Here is a 20,851-nt window from a genome sequence, read left to right on the forward strand (position 1 = left end):
GCGTGTTCGGAACCGCAATATTCCGTAAGCGCTGCTCTAGACTACGATTTCAGCCGTATGCTCGCTACCCCACGAATGGTCGATATAACAATGACAACGATAATACTCGATCGCGCGTGACCGAAATGCAACATTCGTTGCGGCAGACGATAATGCCGAACCGGTATTCACGTGCACCGGTTAAATTTCAAGAAAATTCTACCCCTATGCGTCAAATCGAATCGACGTTTCGTCCGCTTCCGTTGTTTATCACCCAATAACACGAGCTAGTACTTAACGAGTCTCGACCGTCGTTGGTACACGTAGTACACATCGGCGTAGGGTGGGTTCGCGTTTCATATCGTCGAGTCGAACCGCAGGAATCAAATCTCGGGGCGAAACGTTCGCGAGGTTAGTCGAAAATTCGTTCTTTTCTTTTCCTTACGCTCTATAGGGGGCTCTCCCCCCCACGGTTGTTGATATCCACTTGTCGCAGGTATAATCGATGTAGGGGCGGTGCTAGAAGGGACGAAAGGAAAAGGGAGGGGATGGCGTATTATCCTGGGCCTGCTAGTGGACTCATCGCGGTAAGGCTAACAAGGCCCTGCCTTAGACGGGGATACTTAGGTAGCATAGGGTCTTGTGTTTATGAAAGTCGAGGATTCACCGAGGTTAGTTGAAAATTCGAGAAGGCCCTGCCTTAGACGGGGATACTTAGGTAGCATAGGATCTTGTGTTTATGAAAGTCGAGGATTCACCGAGGTTAGTTGAAAATTCGTTCTTTTCTTTTTCCTACGCTCTATAAGGGGGTCCTCCCCCCACGGTTGTTGAAATCCAGTTGTCACAGGTATCCTCGATGTAGCGGCGGTGCTAGAAGGGACGAAAGGAAAAGGGAGGGGATGCGTTTGTCCTGGGCCCGCTAGGTAGTGGACTCATCGCTGTAAGGCTATCTAACAGGCCGTGCCTTAAACGGGATATTTAGGTAGCATAGGGTCTTGTGTTTATGAAAGTCGAGGATTCACCGAGGTTAGTTGAAAATTCGTTCTTTTCTTTATCCTACGCTCTATAAGGGGGTCCTCACCCCACGGTTGTTGAAATCCAGTTGTCACAGGTATCCTCGATGTAGGGGCGGTGCTAGAAGGGACGAAAGGAAAAGGGAGGGGATGCGTTTGTCCTGGGCCTGCTAGGTAGTGGACTCATCGCTGTAAGGCTATCTAACAGACCATGCCTTAGACGGGATATTTAGGTACCATAGGGGGACTTGTGTTTATGAAAGTCGAGGATTCACCGAGGTTAGTTGAAAATTCGTTCTTTTCATTCCCTACGCTCTATAAGGGGGTCCTCCCCCCACGGTTGTTGATATCCAGTTATTACAGGTATCCTCGATGTAGCGGCGGAGTTAGAAGGGACGAAAGGAAAAGGGAGGGGATGCGTTTGTCCTGGGCCCGCTAGTGGTCTCATCGCTGTAAGGCTATCTAACAGGTCATGCCTTAGACGTGGATACTATTGGAAAGCTTGGAAATCGTATATATAGGAAACGAGGGGTTCCTACTAAGTACTTGCGAGAAAGTCCTCGAACCTCTTTCGAGTAGGAATCCATCTAGCGGTAAGGTTGGGAACGACGGTCTCTACAGTTCTATCTCTATGCGTGTGGACTCGAGCGGCGGCATATTTTCCTCTGGCGGATTAAACGCACCATGCCTTAGACGTGGATACTATTGGAAAGCTTGGAAATCGTATATATAGGAAACGATGGGTTCCTACTAAGTACTTGCGAGAAAGTCCTCGAACCTCTTTCAAGTAGGAATCCATCTAGCGGTAAGGTTGGGAACGACGGTCTCACAGTTCTATCTCTATGCGTGTGGACTCGAGCGGCGGCATATTTTCCTCTGGCGGATTAAACGCGAACAAAATGACGATAAAAGCAACGCGACTATGACCAATCTGCTTCCGGCGAGGCAGGGCAACAAAGCTTACCCTCGCGTGTAAATCTATAAATCAAATACACCGTTTGCTAATGGAAATTTACGGAAGAAGAGACGTTTATCGACTCGCAGACGGAAACGAGGACCCGGGCGAGGCCCGATCGATAATTAATTAAGCATGATTGCGGAGAAATGACAAAATGTCACGTTTCATCGAAAGTTTCAGCCCCGGCAAGAATATCGTTTCGGCGTAGTTGCGGAAACTTCTCGGGTAACGTACAATGAGTGCTCTGCAAACAGTGTCTCAGGAGGATGGCGTTTATCTTTCATTCGTAACGTATCTTACGCGAGAGCCGCGCTTTCATTAATGTGTAATAGCGTAATCCCCCTGTCATGGAAGCGCGACTCGCGGACCACCGATAAAACGAAACTTTGTTCGTTGACGTAATTGAAAATCTTTGATCGAGTCGCGATTCGTCCACCCTCGGGATTCCAATCTGAATTATTTGATCGCCTAGCTCCGGCACGTGACGAATCGGGACACGAATTCTTCGCGGAAACTTTCACGCGTTTTACCTAGTAGAGAAATTTTCCAACACCGGAACTGCAATTTTAACGCGAAAATTAAATAATTGTATCCATCGCCGACTTTCATCGACAGGTATCTCCGCGTGATTTTTCCAAGAAATAAACTCTCGCGGAGACATCTCGAAGCAGGAAGAAGTATAATTTAATAACGATGCCTATAATCCTATCTCACCTGTCGAATGTTGAAATATAGCTACAATAGTCATGAATAATATAGGGCACTGTTAAATTTTAAGTAAATATGTTATACTTTAAGCCGTGACTTCTAACGCTGTCAAAGTGACACCACCGAAACCACCGATATCATCGTCACGGAAGGAATCACTGTCAATTGAACAGATCAGACAAATTGGCTCTTACATTACCGTTTCCTTCTATACGCAAAGTTAAAACAGACACTGGCACTTTTATACTCTGATTTGACTGATTTTACGGGACCAAATTAATGCCAATTAAATCGAATTCGTTTGCATAAATTCGATACGAAATTTGGACGGAACAGTGAAACACGTATACGGTTACTATCTAAGGAAAAAAGCGAAGGAACCGTGTTGCTAAAATTCAACATCGTCGTCATTCGCGATGACAGTCGCGTGGTTCGACGTTCGCAAGTAGTATCGGTGCATACATGGCGCGACGGTGGCGGCGACGCGAAGATGGAAATTATTCCATATAAGATGGCGAATCGAAACAAAAGACGACTGATCGATCGGCATTTTCATGCAGGTCGGTTTCCCGTCGTAAAACGTCCTCCGTACGACTAAACTGTAGTAATAAGTGCGACAAGGGCTCAAAGGAGATCGCCGTTCCGCATGCAAATATCATTAGTTCCGGAGCGTAACTTCATTTGCGTATATTAAAAGCGCGGATAGCTCACTTCGTGCAAACGACGACAGGATGGGCGTGGTGAGAGGGGACTCGAGGATAGAGAACCGGCGGGAAAAAAATGTTTTGCCAGGAAGAATAAAAAATCAGCCGGTCGCCAGACCGTGGAGAAATGGTGGCAGGGTGGACGTGTGCGAGGACAGGATAAAGGCAACGCGCCGTTTCCTGGATCCTGATTGCCAGTCGTTAAACGCTCCATCCGTGCGCCACGTCGTCTCCGCCCCGTTTTCGCGCCGCCGTCGACGTCCGTTCGCAAAAAAGATGCTCGTAATTACGAGTCACCCCGTTATGACAATACGACCGTGGCTAGAAATGGAACATTCCCGTTCCCCAGACCACGACGCTGCCCGTTCGACAGCCACGCGCAAGGGTGCAAAAATCCGCCTATTATTGCATCTCTATCGTTTCCTTCCTTTTATTTCCGTCTTTCTTTCGTCGCTGAGCGCGCGTGTTTATGGAAACTGGGATTTCGCGTTGATAGTCGGATGACAAGTGAGATTTGGCTGTCTGAGAGGGTCAAGAGGCAAGCAGCTGGTATGTCACTTACGCCAGAGCTGTCCTCGAGCAGCGCTCCTTACGCGGCTTTGTCCTCTCCTACGTGCCGCCACTAGAAGCAGACAGATCAACGGGTTTTCAGCACATGTCGTGTTCGTTGATGCGCGTTTCTTAGGACTAACGAGATATTAGCCATTGCATATGTACACGGCGACTTAATGGAAGCTGCTTACGATATATAGAGCCTAACTCGGACTGCTCTGACTTGTTCTACATACGCGACTATTAATTAGCATTCCTTTCAACGCGTTAACCCTTTCGCGACGGCACAACTGAATACTTCCCCGCCATTGTCTGAGCTGTTTAATCCCTGTACTAGCTTTATTTCGAGTTCGTTGTTGAAATAAAACGGTAATATAATTACGATTTGCTGCAGCTAGACGACATCAGCCGCTGTGGGCCAATAAATGACTGTCGTTTATTATCTACTGTGAAACAATAAGTGACTGTCGTATATATACGTCGCGAAAGGGTTAAACGCTACGCCGGTGCCTAGGGATCGGTGCTAGACTTTCCGTACGGCTCGAAAGCGACCGCATGACGGCTAACTGTGACGTGAACGGAACGGTACGTGAAACCGGCGTGGCGTTTAACGTGTTAAACCGATTGTTGCGTCCGACAATTCTGTTCATTCCCTGTACTCATTCCCAAAGTTCGAAGACCCAGGATAAGGTTATTCCTTTAATACCAGAATCCCACGACTCGCAGACTGTCTTGACACCACTTGGACTAGGCCCAAGTAAGAGTCTATAAATCGTCAGTAGACGAAGGACATACAGGCCTATAGTTTCACCATTACAGACAAACTAGAGAGTTCCTAAAATACGCGGAGACACGAGATGGGAGGTAGTCACAATCAGACTGTCAAAATCTACGGTCTAATAAGTTATGCCCACTTTCTCGTAACCCGCAGATCGCGCGCGTCTGTTACACGCTGACAGGTTATTACCCGCGAAAAATGAAATAGGTAAATGTAGGATATTTTTAGGACGTAGACTAGACAGTAACAGGTCGTTTAGTAGCCAAATCCTAAATGCTGAGCAATTCCTGACTCTAGTTGAACTTCTACATTGCCTCGGGTCGCCGGACACGAGGCGTCGTTCAAAAGGCTAATTTAGGCTATTAGACTTCAGCACTTAGGATTTCGCTGCCAGATGGGCCATAGGAGGTTGGGACCAAGCCACGCGAAGTGACTTCGCACAATCCCGGCATTCCCCGTCGTAAATTGAGGATGACAATGCCGCGGTCACCTCTCGGGAAGGCTCTCCGTGAGCACGAACCTTCGGAGGGCCTAACCCGGAAGGAGGAGTCTCCTCCACCATTGACCTTGGCAAGGAGGAAGTCTCTCCTCCTTTGGGGAGGTGTTTGCCGTCTAGACAGGCTTTAAAAGGGCCTATTCTGGAAGATGGAGTCAGTTTTTGACACATAGTTGGTAAGAGAGTCATGAGAATTAGTTGGTAAGACAGTTGAGAGTTGTTAACACGTTGCATACCGCATAAAAATCTCTAGAAAATATGCCAGGGACCGCACACTTTGAAGAGACAGTGTGTTGACAGCTAAGATCCATAACAGATGGCGCGCGAAACTCGAGAAAATTCGTGAACGGTCCTTAACAGATGGCGCGCGAAACACGAGGAAACTCGTGAGCAATGTGTTAAGACAGTCAGTTGGAGTTCCATAGGTGTCAGTTGTCTAGTCACGAGTTCGTTAGTCGGTAAGTCGCGGAATGCAGTCTTGACAGAGACTTGCTAGTAGCGACTTCGCTTCACTACTACGTTGACCCACCTCCACCTTGATCTCCTGCGTAAATAAATTTTGGAAAAACGTCGAAGAGACGAAGAACGGTGATTTCACGGGGTAAGAATGGTTCTGAGAAACGGATCGTTGCAGAACAAGCGGAAGGCAAAAAGGCAGCGTGTTCCGAGCCATGCGAAGCACGCAACGTTAATCCATAGGCGGTAATCTCTCCGGTTGTCAGTTTTTGCCGTTCGCCGTGTTTCCCTTCCCCTGTATCACCGAGTTGCTCGTCAGCCGGTCTGTGATTATTGTCACGAAGGAACGTCGAGCGGCTGCAACTATTCCGCGAGCGTGCCTTCGGATTAGCGATGACTCGCGGCGGACGTTTCGCCGTTGAATACCGCCGTGCCAAAACTATTTTCGCTAATGAAGCGCCGTTAAAACTTTCTCGATATTCCCCCCTGTATTCCGCGGCACCCAGTGATTCCTGTCCGGGCCCGTATATACCATTTCCGCCGTTCGATAGCCGAATATTCCAAAACTCTGAACAGCTTGACTAATAATCGCGGCTAGACACATAACGGTCAGTCGACGTCGTCGGAGTTATGTACCACCTTACCGAATCTTCCGTGATTCTGTGATAGCTTCGAAAACCGATATTATGCTCGCCATGATATATATATACCTCCTTCTGTCTCTTGCTACCCTGCCCTCCCGATCTCCATTTAACTGACTACTCGTGGGTATAGACTCGTTCGATTCGGTTATTAATAACGTAGCAGATATTTTTAGAAGCTTCTGCTATAAACTTACGAATTAGAAGCTTTCTCGTCACGTACAAGCAAACGAGATAGACAGCTGTTGCAGAGTGGGCGAGAGGGATAGACGAGGTTGACACTACTGGTACGTCTAATCTTCGAGTCGAACTACTTGGAACTGCTGCTGCGATTTATTCGATGTACTCGTGTACGCGTATATGTGGGATTGTTGGGTGGCAGCGAAACGACAGTGGTAAATAACAAATATAATTTATCGTGAACTAACTTATTCTAAACTTACGACTTTCGCACTGTCTATCTCTCAAAGAACTGTCCCGTTTCACTCCCTTGTATCCTTATTTAAAGCTTGAACTCTACAGCCGTGTCTACACAAAAGGTACTGTGTCACAGACCACGAATCAGACTCGAGATATTCATGTTTAGCTTGAAATGTCGATCACGAGTCAGACTCGTGATATTCATGTTTGGCCGAAATATCGATCACGAGTCAGACTCGTGGTAACCACGTTTGGCATAAAATTGAGCAACGAGTCTGACTCGTGATATTCAAGTTTGGTCCTAAAATTTTCTTCACGAGTCAGACTCGCGTACTCCGTGAGCCTCGCTCTCACGGTGGGTCCTAAACACTCAGACGTATTTCATTCTTCACTCGTATCGTTCTTTCGCACGCACTCCGGGCAACACTCGCACAAGAGTACTGTCACAGGCGGTAATCTTAGACCCTAACCACGCCGCGCTCAACATTCCCACATATACGCGTTCGAGTAATATTTATTATAGATATATTCGAGCCTTTGCGAAGCTTCAAGCCGCGATTAGGTACGGTAAAACGAGAACGCGCGAGTTCGACGTTTCCAGCTATATTTGAATGGTAAAAGCAGGAAAAAGTCGATAAAGCGCAAGGGATATACAGCCACGGAAATGTAAAAAGTATTAAACATTTTGTACATCGGTAACTACACCGTACTGCTATCGATTAGTCTCGGTACATCCCGGTATATGCGTTCTGAAAAATTAATGCTTCTGCAAACTGCAAGTATTCAGGGACGCGTCACCGATTTTTTCCCCCCTGAAAATTGTTATCGTCGAATTTCCATAGAAAATATCCATTTACTCGTCCTATCCTTTTCTCGCGGCCGCATTTCGCCGCTATTCCAATGCATTTACCGATCCCACGAACCGCAGTTCCCTCGCTAACGTTACCCACATCGGTCGCCTTTCAATTTCGGACGTGCCGAGCCGTTCGTTGCACGCCGAATAGGGACGACTTGGATAATTTCAGACAGTCGAGCGCAAGAGCGTCATTCTCGATGGAAATTTCATAGTCGACCTTCCGGAACTTCCGGTTTGAAAGCGGCCGCTCCTTCCTCACGCCCGACGCCGTTCGCGCGGCCATTTTTCATGCATTTATTTGACAATTTGGCACGCTCCGATCGACTATGGCCCCCGGCCCCGGGGCCACCCGGAGCGCCCCCCTTTCCGACCTACTCGCAAAAACCGTTGAATCATTTATGTTTTTCCGGTAGGCCGCAGTTGCATCGCGAGATGCAAATGCATCTGCGTTTTTGTCGGCCCTTTCGATGCCTAATGTCAGTCGCGATCGATCGATGGGCCTCCAAATTCGCGGAAGCGAACGGGAAATGAAGGGCGACTATAAATTTTTAACATTTTCTCGTTAGAATAGAACAAAAATCGCGTCGGATGTCGGAAATATAAATTTTAAGGTCACAGCTTGCGTTCTCGTAAACGCGTGTTTCGCGAATATGACAGACACGCGTACGGGTATTCTGCGTGGAGAAAAGGATTATGGCAGGTGGAAAAGGATTATTAAAAGAAAATAACGGGAATGGTTAATTCTCGGACACTGTTATTCGAGCTGCTCGTGCGCGGAGATTGCTTCCTTTCGGTACAGTGTTCCAGCGTTACATCCCGGAATTGCTGCAACCATAGCTTCATCAAGGCTCTGATGACACACTGATACCCAAGTACTGATACCGATACTAATGCATCACTCTGTCGTCAGAAGCTGATGAAGCTGCAACGTTGATGAAACACCGTCGGAGTACTGTTCGAAAGGGGCCACACGGTGTTCACGGAAAAGCCTCCGAGAGACAGGATCAACTTCCGCGCCGGTGAAAGCCTCAAAAATCTAAACCTCGAACGGAATACACGCGTGACGGGCTTCGAAAACGTTTCGATGTTCGATAAAACACTCGGTGAACTTTTATGGAAACGCATCGACGGAATTTTTTGGGACAATAACGAATAGAGTTTCCACGTCACATGTATCGATAAAGAAAAGGGGGGGAAAAAGAGGAAGAAAAATAACATTCGAGGGAAAAAGGTGTACGCGTATGCGCACAGGGGTGGGCACACAGTATATGCGTACACAGGAGCAGGAATAAAGGAGGCTGCGAGTTATCGACACGTGCCCGCGAAAATAACTCGGCGACCGTGTTGAAGCAGCCATGTTAATTGCTCCGATAATCAACGATATCCTGTCCGGGAAGAATACGTTTCATTATCGAATCTGTCCGACCGTTGACAATGCGTCAATTGCATTTATTCCCAGTCGTTTGTGCTTCGCAACGCGAGCATTTATGAAACTTCCATCCCCGGGACGAGGCGCTTGTATAACGCGTAATTAAACCGATGAACAGGACAACCGATTAAACGCAGCAGAGCCTGAAAGTCGAGCACATGGCTCGCACTAACCGGCAAAAGTTAATGGAAATTGGTAGACGTTGCACGGAATCGGCGAGCACAATGCGTTCGTCGGAATGGTGGGAACGCAAAGGGATTCCAACGTAGTCTAGCACTCGGAAAATCCTACGAATCCATCAGAAACGGGTTATTATCGGCTTTCTAATACATTTCCTTCAGCACGTACCACGTGACCAAAAAGAAGTTACATCGTGTACAATCGTTTGCAGCGACCAAAGTTCACACTCTCGCCGCTAGATGGAAAACCGAGGTTCGAGGTTTCTCGCAAGTCCTCGCTGAATCCTTGACTTGCATAAATACAAGTTCCTATGCTATCTAAGTATCCGCCTTTTAAGACAGGACCTGCTAGAAAGCCTGACCGACATGTCCATTAACAGACCCAGGACGGACCCAACCTTCCTTGGTCTTTCGACCTGCTACCTATCATAGCAAAACGGCTATCAGGATACCAACCAGGCAGCACTCATAGGAACGGAACCACAAAATCATTCACAACCCCCGTAGAAGAGACCCCACGCAATGTATTAACATCCGGGAGGACCTGATTGGTTAATGCCTTGTTACAATTATACTAATTGCACCCACTATTCCATGCACCCTTGGAGAGCTTTCCCAGAAACGCGGGTGCGGTTGCGAAAACATGATGAGGTAGGAGGATTTCCTAAGTCCCACGGTTCACGTCGTGGTGTAGGACGCCTACTGGGCCTGTTCCTTGCCCCCCTCGGAGACCCCCGAGACTTATGGTACTCGTACGAGCTGTTAACCTTCCTCGCGTCCTTCTATCCTGCTATCTACCGTAGCAAAAGCGGCTATCACGCGTAGGGGAACCCCCACGCGTTGTTTCAAATATCGCGACCCCCAGTATATGGTAACCTTCGACTGGTTAGGCGATGCACTGAAAATGAGAATTCGTGACTCGAAAAACAAGACACGAAAGACCAAAACGGATAGGTGGAGTCTTGGTTCGTAATTGAGACAGCAAACGGGGAGAGAAACAGGTGGAGCAACGGCGAGGGTGGAAAGAAGCAAAGGGAAGAGAAGGTGAAGTGCAGGTGAAATCGATTGCAGCTGACTGGTACACCGACCGGTCTCGAAAGTTACGTATTAGGTGCTTCAACCGTAATAGGTGTAATCAAACGTTAACGTTACTAAGAGTAGCGCACTGGGCAAAAGAGGGTGGCAAAGGGACGGGAGAAAAGGGCTGGCCCAAAGTTTCAGTTTCAGGCGCATAAACGAGCGTGCAGCTGCACAAAAGATCGCGCACCTGCAACAACACCAACATCGAATAGCACTCGAAACTCGCGATCGAAACTCGAACGACGAACCGTGTATGGGAAATTAAAGGTAACGTGGATCGTTAACGAGAACATTCGCCTCTAACTTTCCTTATCGACTGATACCGGACACTGCGAGTGTTGCTCCGGCAAACAAACAGTTTCCAGTAAAAACTGCGATCCGATCGAAAAATATTTTTCATCCCCGTGTGATTTCGTTCTTTCGACGCAAGGGAAAGGTATTTTTGCCAGTCTGTGCGATAAAATAACGACAAATAAATAATTCGCGGATCGTTTCTTTCACCGAAGGTTTCAACAATTTACGGGTAGCCTCGTTTAATATTGCGATTAATTTAAACGGAGTAAACGAAGTTGCATAAACTGCACGGAAAGTTATGCACAAAACGATTCTACCGACTCCCTCGGTCCATATTTACCCGTATTTATCTACTTGCTACCTAACTTCAGTCGAGTTATCAAATTCTTAATCGAATTTGTCACTGAACGATACCCTCGGAATCGTTGAAACGTACCACCCTGCGAAATACAAATGGCGACGCGATACTGGATTCCGGAAACAAAGAAATTCCACGTTTTCTAGTGCTGAGATAAAATATTCCTATTCCCACCCAGAGTCACCTCCACGATAACCGTAAAAACGTCTCTCCTCCGATGCCGCGACAATTATTTCGACTTGCTCCCTGTAACAATCGCTACGTGACGTCGAGTATCCTTAATCCTGGGAAATTTTTCGTCCACCACCGGTGCACGCGAAGCGTAGCTTTCAAGGTTCGTGGCTAAAAAAGTCTCCATTCGGACGAGTGTACGAGTGTTAGGTGCGCGCAGGTACACGGTGCAAGATGAAAGAAAGGCGGAGGGCACAAAAAGAGAGAAGAAAAGAAACAAGGGGGAGAGAGAGAGAGGTGGACCGAGCGGCAGATCGAGGAAGCGAGACGAATAAAGCCGAGGCGCGAGCACAATGCGACAGGTAGAACTCGGTTGTGTACGTGTCCGTTAGTCGGTCCCCAGTATGGCACTTCTGTGTCCGGCAAAAGTCCGCAGTACGCCCCTGGGGCACTTTCGTACCCCTAGAACGTCTCGGCCGGAAGAACTTTCGCGTGGGCAGTGCCTCGCTCCCGCTTTCGCCGACATTTCTCGCGTCGTTCCGCCTTTTTCGCCGTTTCCATCTTCCAGCTCCACCGTCTCCGGTTCACCGTTAAATAAATACTTAAACGCGAGCGGGACGACACCCTCTCGCGCTGCCAGTTTCGCTCGAGACCGTGTTATTACCCTTATGCCTTTTGTCTGCTCTAACCCGCGCGCACGCACGACGAGCCTCGCGACACAGGCAACCAGGCTGAGACAAATTTCCCTTGGAATTCCCATGAGAATTCGACGGTTCCTTCCAGGACGGTGAGATCGCGAGACCCCGATAGGGGAATTTATGCAACGGCAATTGTCGAAGCATTTTCAACGATCGCTAGCCGTCTCTATAAACATGGTCTCTATGATAGCGTCGGTTCGAGCTAATTATTTTCTAGCGTGCTCGCCGTTTGTTTATATTAAAGTCGATTAGCGGTTTCTTATGACGCTCGGGTTAGGTTCGAAGACTCGATGAATAACACACTGGCGTGCAAGCGTTCGGCCTACCTCGAGCTTCCTGATTGCTCCTGGACATGCTCCTTCGACAATGTCTCGAACAAAAACGTATGCAACGACGGTCGTTTGTCGCGTCACTTCCTTTCACGTAACGTGTCGTTACAGCGAAGATTACGCGAGGTCCCATTGGACTTTAGCTCGGGGAAAAACCCGGCGAAATCTGGTCGGCCATTTGTAATACGAACGACCTCTGTACGATGCTCGATGAATGCGCAATATGAGCAACGTAGTTTATATATTCAAGTGGTTCGTACTTTTAGACTTTGTTTTAGCGATTAAGAGTGCGATGGTCCAAGTGTTCCCGTAGAGACATTTCGTAGGGAAATTTTCAACGAGTCTTATCGAGTGTTATCAACATTGCAGATAATATCCAAATGGACAGAAGTTCGCGCAAATTGCTATAGCAATCCAATAGGTTCTAACCCTATTATTTATAGGAAAAAATTAGCTCACCACCAGCTAGTGGACTCATCGGTAAGGCTACCCTAGCAGAAGGTCTATTAACTATTGGAAGGTCAGGAAATTATATATATAGGAACTGAAAGGTTTTTCTGAGAAAGTCCTCGAATCTCCTTCAAATAGGGAGCCATCTACCAGCGAGGGTGAGAGGTCGCTACGAAAGGAATAAACGGTTGTCTGGAATAATAATTAAAGGGATAAATTGGTGGCAGAGGAATAAACCTTGCCTCGGGTTTTCGATCTTTGGGAACGAGTGGAACGAACAGAACGTCGCCATTGCGCGATAAGGGTGCAGCGGGGGACAACCTGGCAACTACTCAATTCTCCCGTATAATTTCGCTCGTGTTTTTCTTAATCATCTCTGTATTTTCGCTCGCTCGCTGAAATATCAACGTCGCTGGGATTAGAGCGGAAGTAGCCTGGACGATTCGTCCATTTCGTCGCCGCTGCAACCGCCTTCGTATCGCGAGTTCCGGCCGTTCGGGTCATAAATAACGAGCGCCAATAGCGCGGAAGAAACGTGATTAGCCTCGACTTTTCGAAACGATTGCGCGATTTTCCGACTCGCGTGGCTGGGGAAAAGATCGGCACGGGTCCTTCTAATCGACCACGATTTCGGACGGCACTCGTTCTACGGTTAACAACATGGCCGGACTACTTGCCGCGATAGTCAGCTTAACCGGATTACCCGCGTGCGGAGCAATTTGTCGCATTCTACGTGACCCAACATTTTTCGGTTCCCGTTCGTGACTTTTTCCACCCTGTCCACGCCGTTTTTTTACACAACTTTGCGCCCCCGTGAAATATTTGTCGCGACGAATTTGCGTTTTTGCGAGAATTTCCCGTATCGGGACTTTTATTCGTCCCTTCGTATTTTTACCAATTTTTACCATCGATGATCGCAGTCCGGGAAGATTCCATTACCCGGGGAAACACCGTAAAATAAAATTTCCTCGCAGGTTCCTTATTCCCGTGTTTTCCACGAATGTTTCGATACGCGTACGATATAATGGAAATTTGACTCCGTGGTTGTTCCAAGCAACGATTAATTTCAACGAGGAATTGAAATAAAGAAATTTTCCGCACTCGCGAGACGTTTATGGAATACGAGTTCAGCGAGTATACGTGGACGCATGGAATGGGCCAAATCGAGAGTGGAACAATCGAAAATAAATCGTGAAATCGAAAAAGCTCACAGCCACGCGCGATAGACGCTCGAATATTTCTCGGGTTTCCGTTGTTCTCTATACGCGTTCTATCCCGACGATATCATGCATGCTCTCATAAAAGCGGAAGTATCCCCACCTGTCGGGTCACGGCTTTACAATGCGATCCCATCGATTGACGAGCTTTTCAAACGGAAGTCGGTTCCGAGGCAAGAAAAAAAGAAAAGGATCGGGAAAAAGGATAGACACGAGGTCAGGTGTATAAAGAGGGATTCTAAAAACGTTGATGCGATGGAAACGAACGATCGGTGAAAGAAAATAGGGGAAAAATAAAAGAAAGAAAATAGGAGGAAAAGGGAGGATAGCGAAAGTGGAGAGAAGCAAACAGCCGCGAAGAATTACGGTGGTAAAAAGAGGCGCGCTCTTCTTCGATCCGTTCCCGCATAATTAATTAGTTTCGCCGGGCCGCAATTACGCCGCGTTTTCCCGCTGAACCCCTCGAACGATCGCGCCCTTTCCCTTCCAAGAGGTCAGGCTGGGGTGGAAAACCGGCAAAGAAGAGCGTTTTTCATTCTCGGTCAATAGGCCCGTGTAAATAAAATCTGCATTACGCCGACGCTCATCAAATTACCGACTTCGCCAGCTGACTCGCTAATCTCGCTCGATTTCGAACTCTGAGCAAAATTCGAGGCTGGGGAAGTAGACTTTCGAGGAAAAAGCGATCCTCGAAGTTGCATACGATTACCGAAATTAATGTTTCCGCCGGGTAAATAAATTTAATCGCGATTAACGTCGTTTACGGTGTAAGCGAGGGGTAGACGGTACCATAGACGAGACGCGAGTAGAAGCGCTCGGTGTGTGGTCAGACGAGGTTCGCGACTCGATAGCGTTAAGTAGCTTCGAGAGGAATTTTCTTAGGATGTTAAATGCGATATAATTAGTGCATTAAATATCTTCCATTTCGGAAGCAATTTATAGCGACCATCATTCTCACCCTCGCCACTAGATGGATTCCAACTTTAACACTAGAACTAGCGATCTTTAATGGGTGCCTAACTATAACGTGCACAGATTATAGTCATTTCAGCGGTACGATGAATATGAGCGAATATATTGTAGGATGGCGAAACTGGTCTCGAGACACCGAAAATTTACGAAAGAACAAGAACACAATAACACAAACTTAAAACTCGTAAACTGATTTAACTTAGGAAAAGAACGCCAAGATAACGAAATCACACAAAGACGCACTCTTTTAAAACTCTCTTTCCAACAAGAGACTCACGTTTGTGCTGGTCACAACCGATTTCCAAGGACTCTGTTTTGGTTGTCAAGGACCACGCTTTTACGCTTTCTTTAACCGATGCCTCACCTCCCCCTAGGGGAGCCACGCAAATTAATTTTGTTATATAGAATAACTTTTCGATTTGCTTCTAGAAAATATCGATCGGTTCACAATTTGTTTTTGTTGGTAATAGCCGATTCGCGATTTCTTATGGTGTCCTACAATATTGATTACAGTTCTTTCTTAATACGAGTTGATACCAATTTTATTCTTAAAGCAGGTGATGTGTTCGGTGATTGCAAAAAGGAAAATTCTGGGACCAGTCATTTTCACTGGGTTGGTGGTTCTAGTGTTAAGGAAGTTCGAGCATTTTCTCGCAAGTTCTCCGTGAATCTTCGATCTCCCTTAAATAGAAGTTCCTATGCCATCTAAGTAGATTTAAGGCAGGACCTGCTAGGTAACCTCACTGATGAGTCCACTAGCTGATGGTGAGCTAATTTTGTTGCATAAATAACAGTGTTAGAACCTATCGGATTGCTATAACAATTTGCGCGAACTATCTGCAATATTAAGAACACTCGATAAGACTCGTTGAAAATTTCCATTTTCTTATTCAGACCAGGGTAATTAGCTTCATTTGATAATTAACGACTGCCATTGCTATCCGAACAAATCCGCCTTATTAATAACCGAGCCGTTATTAATAATCGTATCACTCCGACGGAATAGTCCAACTTTATCGCGAATTTTCGTGAATCATTTATCGCGATGGCCGATCGGTGGATATCGACTTTCAGAAAATGAAACGAAAACGGATTGGAAATGGGACGGTTCGCGAATGGGAGTGATCGGCATCGATCATTTCCAAGCGATTTCACCGGTCGAAATTCGGTCATCGATACTCAGTTGCGGAGAGGTCTGGTTAGCGAAGGGGTTGATATCGGATGGGCGTGCAACCCTGATAAGCTTCGTCTCGCCCTGCGGTCCAGCGATGCCCTCGATCACGTACTGGCTGCACCCACGAGTTACGAACTTTATTAATTTTCTTTCCATCCAACCATCTATTATTTAGTTACGTCTATTTATCCTTACCGTCCCTCGAGCAGCGTGCGTGAACAGCTCGATTCCGTATCCCAAGATATGAACATTTTTCCACGAGAAAAGGCGAAAAAGAGAAACGAACGCGAATAGACAGCATCTACGTACTTGATCCAAATATCAGACATGATTTTATTTTATTTTATTCCCTTTCGTTGGAATTTCCAGGATGAAATCAAAGCGTTTTGCGTGCAGGGAAGTAACCGTATTCAGTTGCACGGCAATAGATTTATAATGTTTAATGTAGGTGAAATATATACACTTATGCGAATATAAAAAGGAAGAGGTTTAACACTAGACGTACCGGTACTTTATCATAAGGGGTGAAATGATTTCTCGTGATACATAAGGTACGCAAAGAATATTTCTCGGTAAAAAGTAAGTTAAGAGAAAAACGGAAAGCGAGAAAGTAAACAATCGAATAATATACGAATTTACAGAAAGTCATATGAGCGAAAGAAACAACGATAAATGTACAATTATAAAGTAAATTTTGGAAAGGGTCATTTGACCCCGCTTGGTACGTTTAGCGTTAAACACGTCCTTATGAGTTACAATACTTCAACCCTTTGCACCCGAAAGGCGACTCTCAGTCGCCATTGAATCAGATTCTAAAGATCGTTGTTAATTAATATCTCGAATTTAAAATTGCCCAACGACGCGTGGAATATCGATGTGAAATAATTCGACGTCTTATATTTAATTTCTTATTTATGGTTTTGAAAACATCACCGACTTTATAGCAAAAAGTCTTCGAATTACTATGTTTCTGTAACGAAAAGATCGCCGAGTGAAAGGATTAAAAGCGTTCTACACTGTTCCAGATTTCAGACTGGCTGATTCGGGAGACAGCAGGTCCTTTAAAACGCAAAAACCGACCCCTTGATGCCTGCACGGTATCGAAGGTCCTTGAAGTACAAAGATCGGTATTGCCCTGCAACCTCTAACAGGCTTATCACCGTCGTTGCGCGATCGTAATTAATTTACAACGCTTTTTAAGGAGAATACCGTTTTTTCGAGAAGAAGGAAGTTGGGCAGAGATCAAATAATATAGATATAACGAGTTGTTCCAGACGAAAGAAGACCAAGCTACGTCGATTAACAAGCCACCGCACGTATTAGGATGTAGGGGTGAAAAAGTAAGCTGCTTATCTCGAATGTAGGAAGGATATTGCCAGGGTGGCGGGAAAGTTTTGGGAGCACCCTAATTCTCGATATATTAATCGAAGTTGAGCATTATTAGCTCCGTGGGGCCAATGCTACCTCTGATAAGACCGTAATCTCCGATCCGTCGTCCAGCCACGAACCAAGTTCGCTCCGAGCAACGCGTATTTCCCGCGAAATCCGCCAAAAACGCTTTAATTCGCTGTCCACCTACTCTGCCAACCTTGATACATTTAATAACCCCGGAATATTAATCGGAAAGTTGACGATGGGTGGCGTCAATGTCCTGCTAACGTCATGTCAGCGTTCTGCCAACATTCTGTTAACGTTCTGTCAACGTTTTGTTATCGTCCTGTCAACGTTCTGTTAACGTCCTGTCAACGTCCTGCCAACGTTCTGTTATCGTTCTGCCAACGTTCTGTTAACGTCCTGTCAACGTCCTGCCAACGTCCTATCAACGTCCTGTCAACGTCCTGCCAACGTCCTGCCAACGTCCTGCCAACGTTCTGTTAACGTCCTGCCAATGTCCTGTCAACGTCCTGCCAACGTTCTGTTATCGTCCTGTCAACGTTCTGTCAACATCCTGTCAACGTTCTGTTATCGTCCTGTCAACGTTCTGTTATCGTCCTGTCAACGTTCTGTTAACGTCCTGTCAACGTCCTGTCAACGTCCTGCCAACGTCCTGCCAACGTTCTGTTAACGTCCTGCCAATGTCCTGTCAACGTCCTGCCAACGTTCTGTCAACGTCCTGTTATCGTCCTGTCAACGTTCTGTTAACGTCCTGACAACGTCCTGTCAACGTCCTGTGAACGACTTGCCAACGTCCTGCCAACGTCCTGTCAACGTCCTGTCAGCGTCTCGCTTTTCGGATCAAAGAATCCGGGAGATTTTTCGAAAAATTCAGTGACTGACTCTTCGAACATGGAATTGTAAATTGCAATTTTCCCCGTCCGTTGCAACAGAGCAAGATGAGACGACGAACGCGAGCTGAAACACGATCGTCGTTACAAGTTTCACGCTTGGAGCATAATTTTTAGCCACACCCACGGACAGCGGAGAAAATTCGCTGAATTTTCTCGTCCACTATTTCAATTCGCACGTAGCGCCTCTCTCCATTTCATCCCTGTCGTCCGTCCGCGCATTTCTCTCTTCGAGTGCATGTGATACCGTTGGTAGGTTGAGCGAATGAAAAAAATTTTATTGGAACTGGCACGGCTGGTCTACAGTCGTTCGTCGATGGTATAAAAATTTCCTTTCGCGCATTAAAACCATAAAATCGCGAACGGCCTTGCGTCGCGGCGAATAGAAATTGCGACGCGGACTATCGTAAAGCGCCATCAACATCAACGGATCACGGTTGCCCGCGTTTCGTTTGCACGTTGGAACTGCATTTTCCAGTGCCGAACGTTCCGCGTAGTTCTTCGACACGAGTCCGCCATTATAAGCCATAAATGTCGCGATACCGAACAATGTGATTAGGAGTGCGACCAAGATAGACAAGACATGTCTGCATGGTTTATTGGCCTCTGCGTGAGTAGATTTAATTTTAAGCGTGGATTCAAAGGACCTCCTTAGGTATTAAAGAACAAAGACACTGTTTCACGTTGATACGAGCCGTGGAGGCATAATTCTCACTCTCGCCGATAGATGGATTCCTACTTGAAGGAGGTTCGAGGACTTTCTCGCAAGTCTTCGATATGAACCCATCGTTTCCTATATATACAATTCCCAAGCTTTCCAATAGTATCCCTGTCTAAGGCAAAGTCTGCTAGGTAGCCTTATTGACTAGCAGCCTCAAGACAAAGCGCATCCCTTCCTTTTTCTTTAGTCCCATCTAGCACCGCCGCCACATCAGGGGAAGGACACCCCCCACACAAGCTTTTATCACATGGTGCCTGTGTTTGAAAAGCACTGTCCTGTATTCTATTCGCGAACTATCTTTCCCGGGGCCTAGTCCAAATATCTGAGGTGGTCCGCGAGTCATGGGGCCCCTTAGGGGGACCGACGCCGGGCTGAACGTATTAAGGAACGAAGACACTATTTCGCGTTAATGCAAGCTTTATTACACGGTGTCTGTCTTTTAAAAGCTGTGCCCCATACTCTAGTCGAGAACTATCTGTCCGAGGGCCTAGTCCAAACGTTAGAGGTGGTCCACGAGCCATGGGATCCCAGACCCCCATTGACTAGGAACGCTCGATGTCTCTACGAACGGAAACAACACCTAGCCTTTCCCTTTCCGCATCAATGGATGCGTTCCTACAAATTTAATTCCGTTACACGGCAAAAGGAATACGAATTATTTATTCCCGTTACATCCTAACAATTACTTCCAGTACAACGATCGCGTTACCGTGTCGCATCAGCTCGCTCGAACGTGGATCGTTTAAGAGTCGAACGCTTTAACGCTGTTAGTCGAACGTCTCGTTACGTATTCTACGACAGATAGTAATGGACGATACGTGTACCGAGAGGAAAGTCGCGTGGAAAATTATCGAAGCTTTACAATCATGAATATCATATCCCATTCCGTTTGATTATAACGACGAAGAAGAAAAAGAAAAGAAAAATACAAATGGCCCAAGTTGCCCGTTTGAATCTAAATTTAGAAGCTAGTAATCGTCATGAGAGGATCGTTTATTAATAATACAACGACGGCACGAAAGTCAACCGATAGGTAATACAATGGTATAACTTTTAAGTCACGAGTCGTTATACGTATTTAATTAATCGATACTTCTTGTTCTTCTTTTTATCGGAACAGAGTCAAGTTCCTGGAAAACCCTACTCCACGTTCACAACGGTAGAGGAAAGACAAAGGGGGTGAGAAAACAGAAACGATTTATAAATTTCCGTGTCCTAAACGCAAAGACACGCGAGCACAAGCAAACCGATAAATCGGAATCGAACAGATCCGCGAAACGGATACACCCCCAACTGACTAGGTCAACAACGATACTGTTGGAGGTTAGGATTCCACATGGACGATGAACGATTGAAACAGAGATTTAATGCATATGGATTCAATATAAATAAAAAAATAATCTTATAACGGAAACACCCCCAGCCGATTAGGTCAACAACGATACTGTTGGAGGTTAGGATTCCACGTGGACGATGAATGATTGAAATAGAGATTTAACGCATATGGATTTAATATAAATATAAAAATAATCGTATAACGTAAAAACTGAAGAAAAGCTCTATCTGATTATATATTAATATTCTGAACGTGGATCTTACAGAGAGAGTGCAAGTCGTACGGGTCATAGACATAGGTCTGTTTGAAAGAAATCTCTAGTTAAGAATAATAGAGCCTTAATCGTGAATATCTGAAAAGCTATTGAGTAGTTGCCCTCATAATGTTACATTTTCTTGAACTAGATGATTAAATTTACAAACCTGCAAAGTTTCAACTAAATCTACAAACCGAAGAACCTGCACTCTCCTTGCTAACCCTTTGGCCTACAACCACGAGTGTCACTCGTGGTAAGGAATTTGTGCCATTAACAATACGTAGGAGTCGAAGTCGTGGTACTTGGTTGCGCTTAAATATACATGTCATAAGAACGCAAGA

General features: G+C 46.2%; 1 protein-coding gene across 1 annotated transcript in view; it reads right to left on the reverse strand.

Moving 5' to 3' along the window:
* Positions 1-4,573: 4,573 nt before the first annotated feature.
* The window catches only part of LOC108553343 (uncharacterized), a 170,932-nt gene continuing 154,654 nt past the window's right edge, over positions 4,574-20,851 (reverse strand). Inside the window, exon 2 of the mRNA XM_017908214.1 lies at positions 4,574-4,713. Coding sequence (XP_017763703.1) covers positions 4,574-4,713 — 140 coding nt within the window. The remainder of the gene's footprint in view (positions 4,714-20,851) is intronic.

The sequence above is a fragment of the Eufriesea mexicana genome, unplaced genomic scaffold (genome assembly GCF_001483705.2).
Source record: "Eufriesea mexicana isolate 0111107269 unplaced genomic scaffold, ASM148370v2 scaffold22, whole genome shotgun sequence".
Taxonomy (NCBI): domain Eukaryota; kingdom Metazoa; phylum Arthropoda; class Insecta; order Hymenoptera; family Apidae; genus Eufriesea; species Eufriesea mexicana.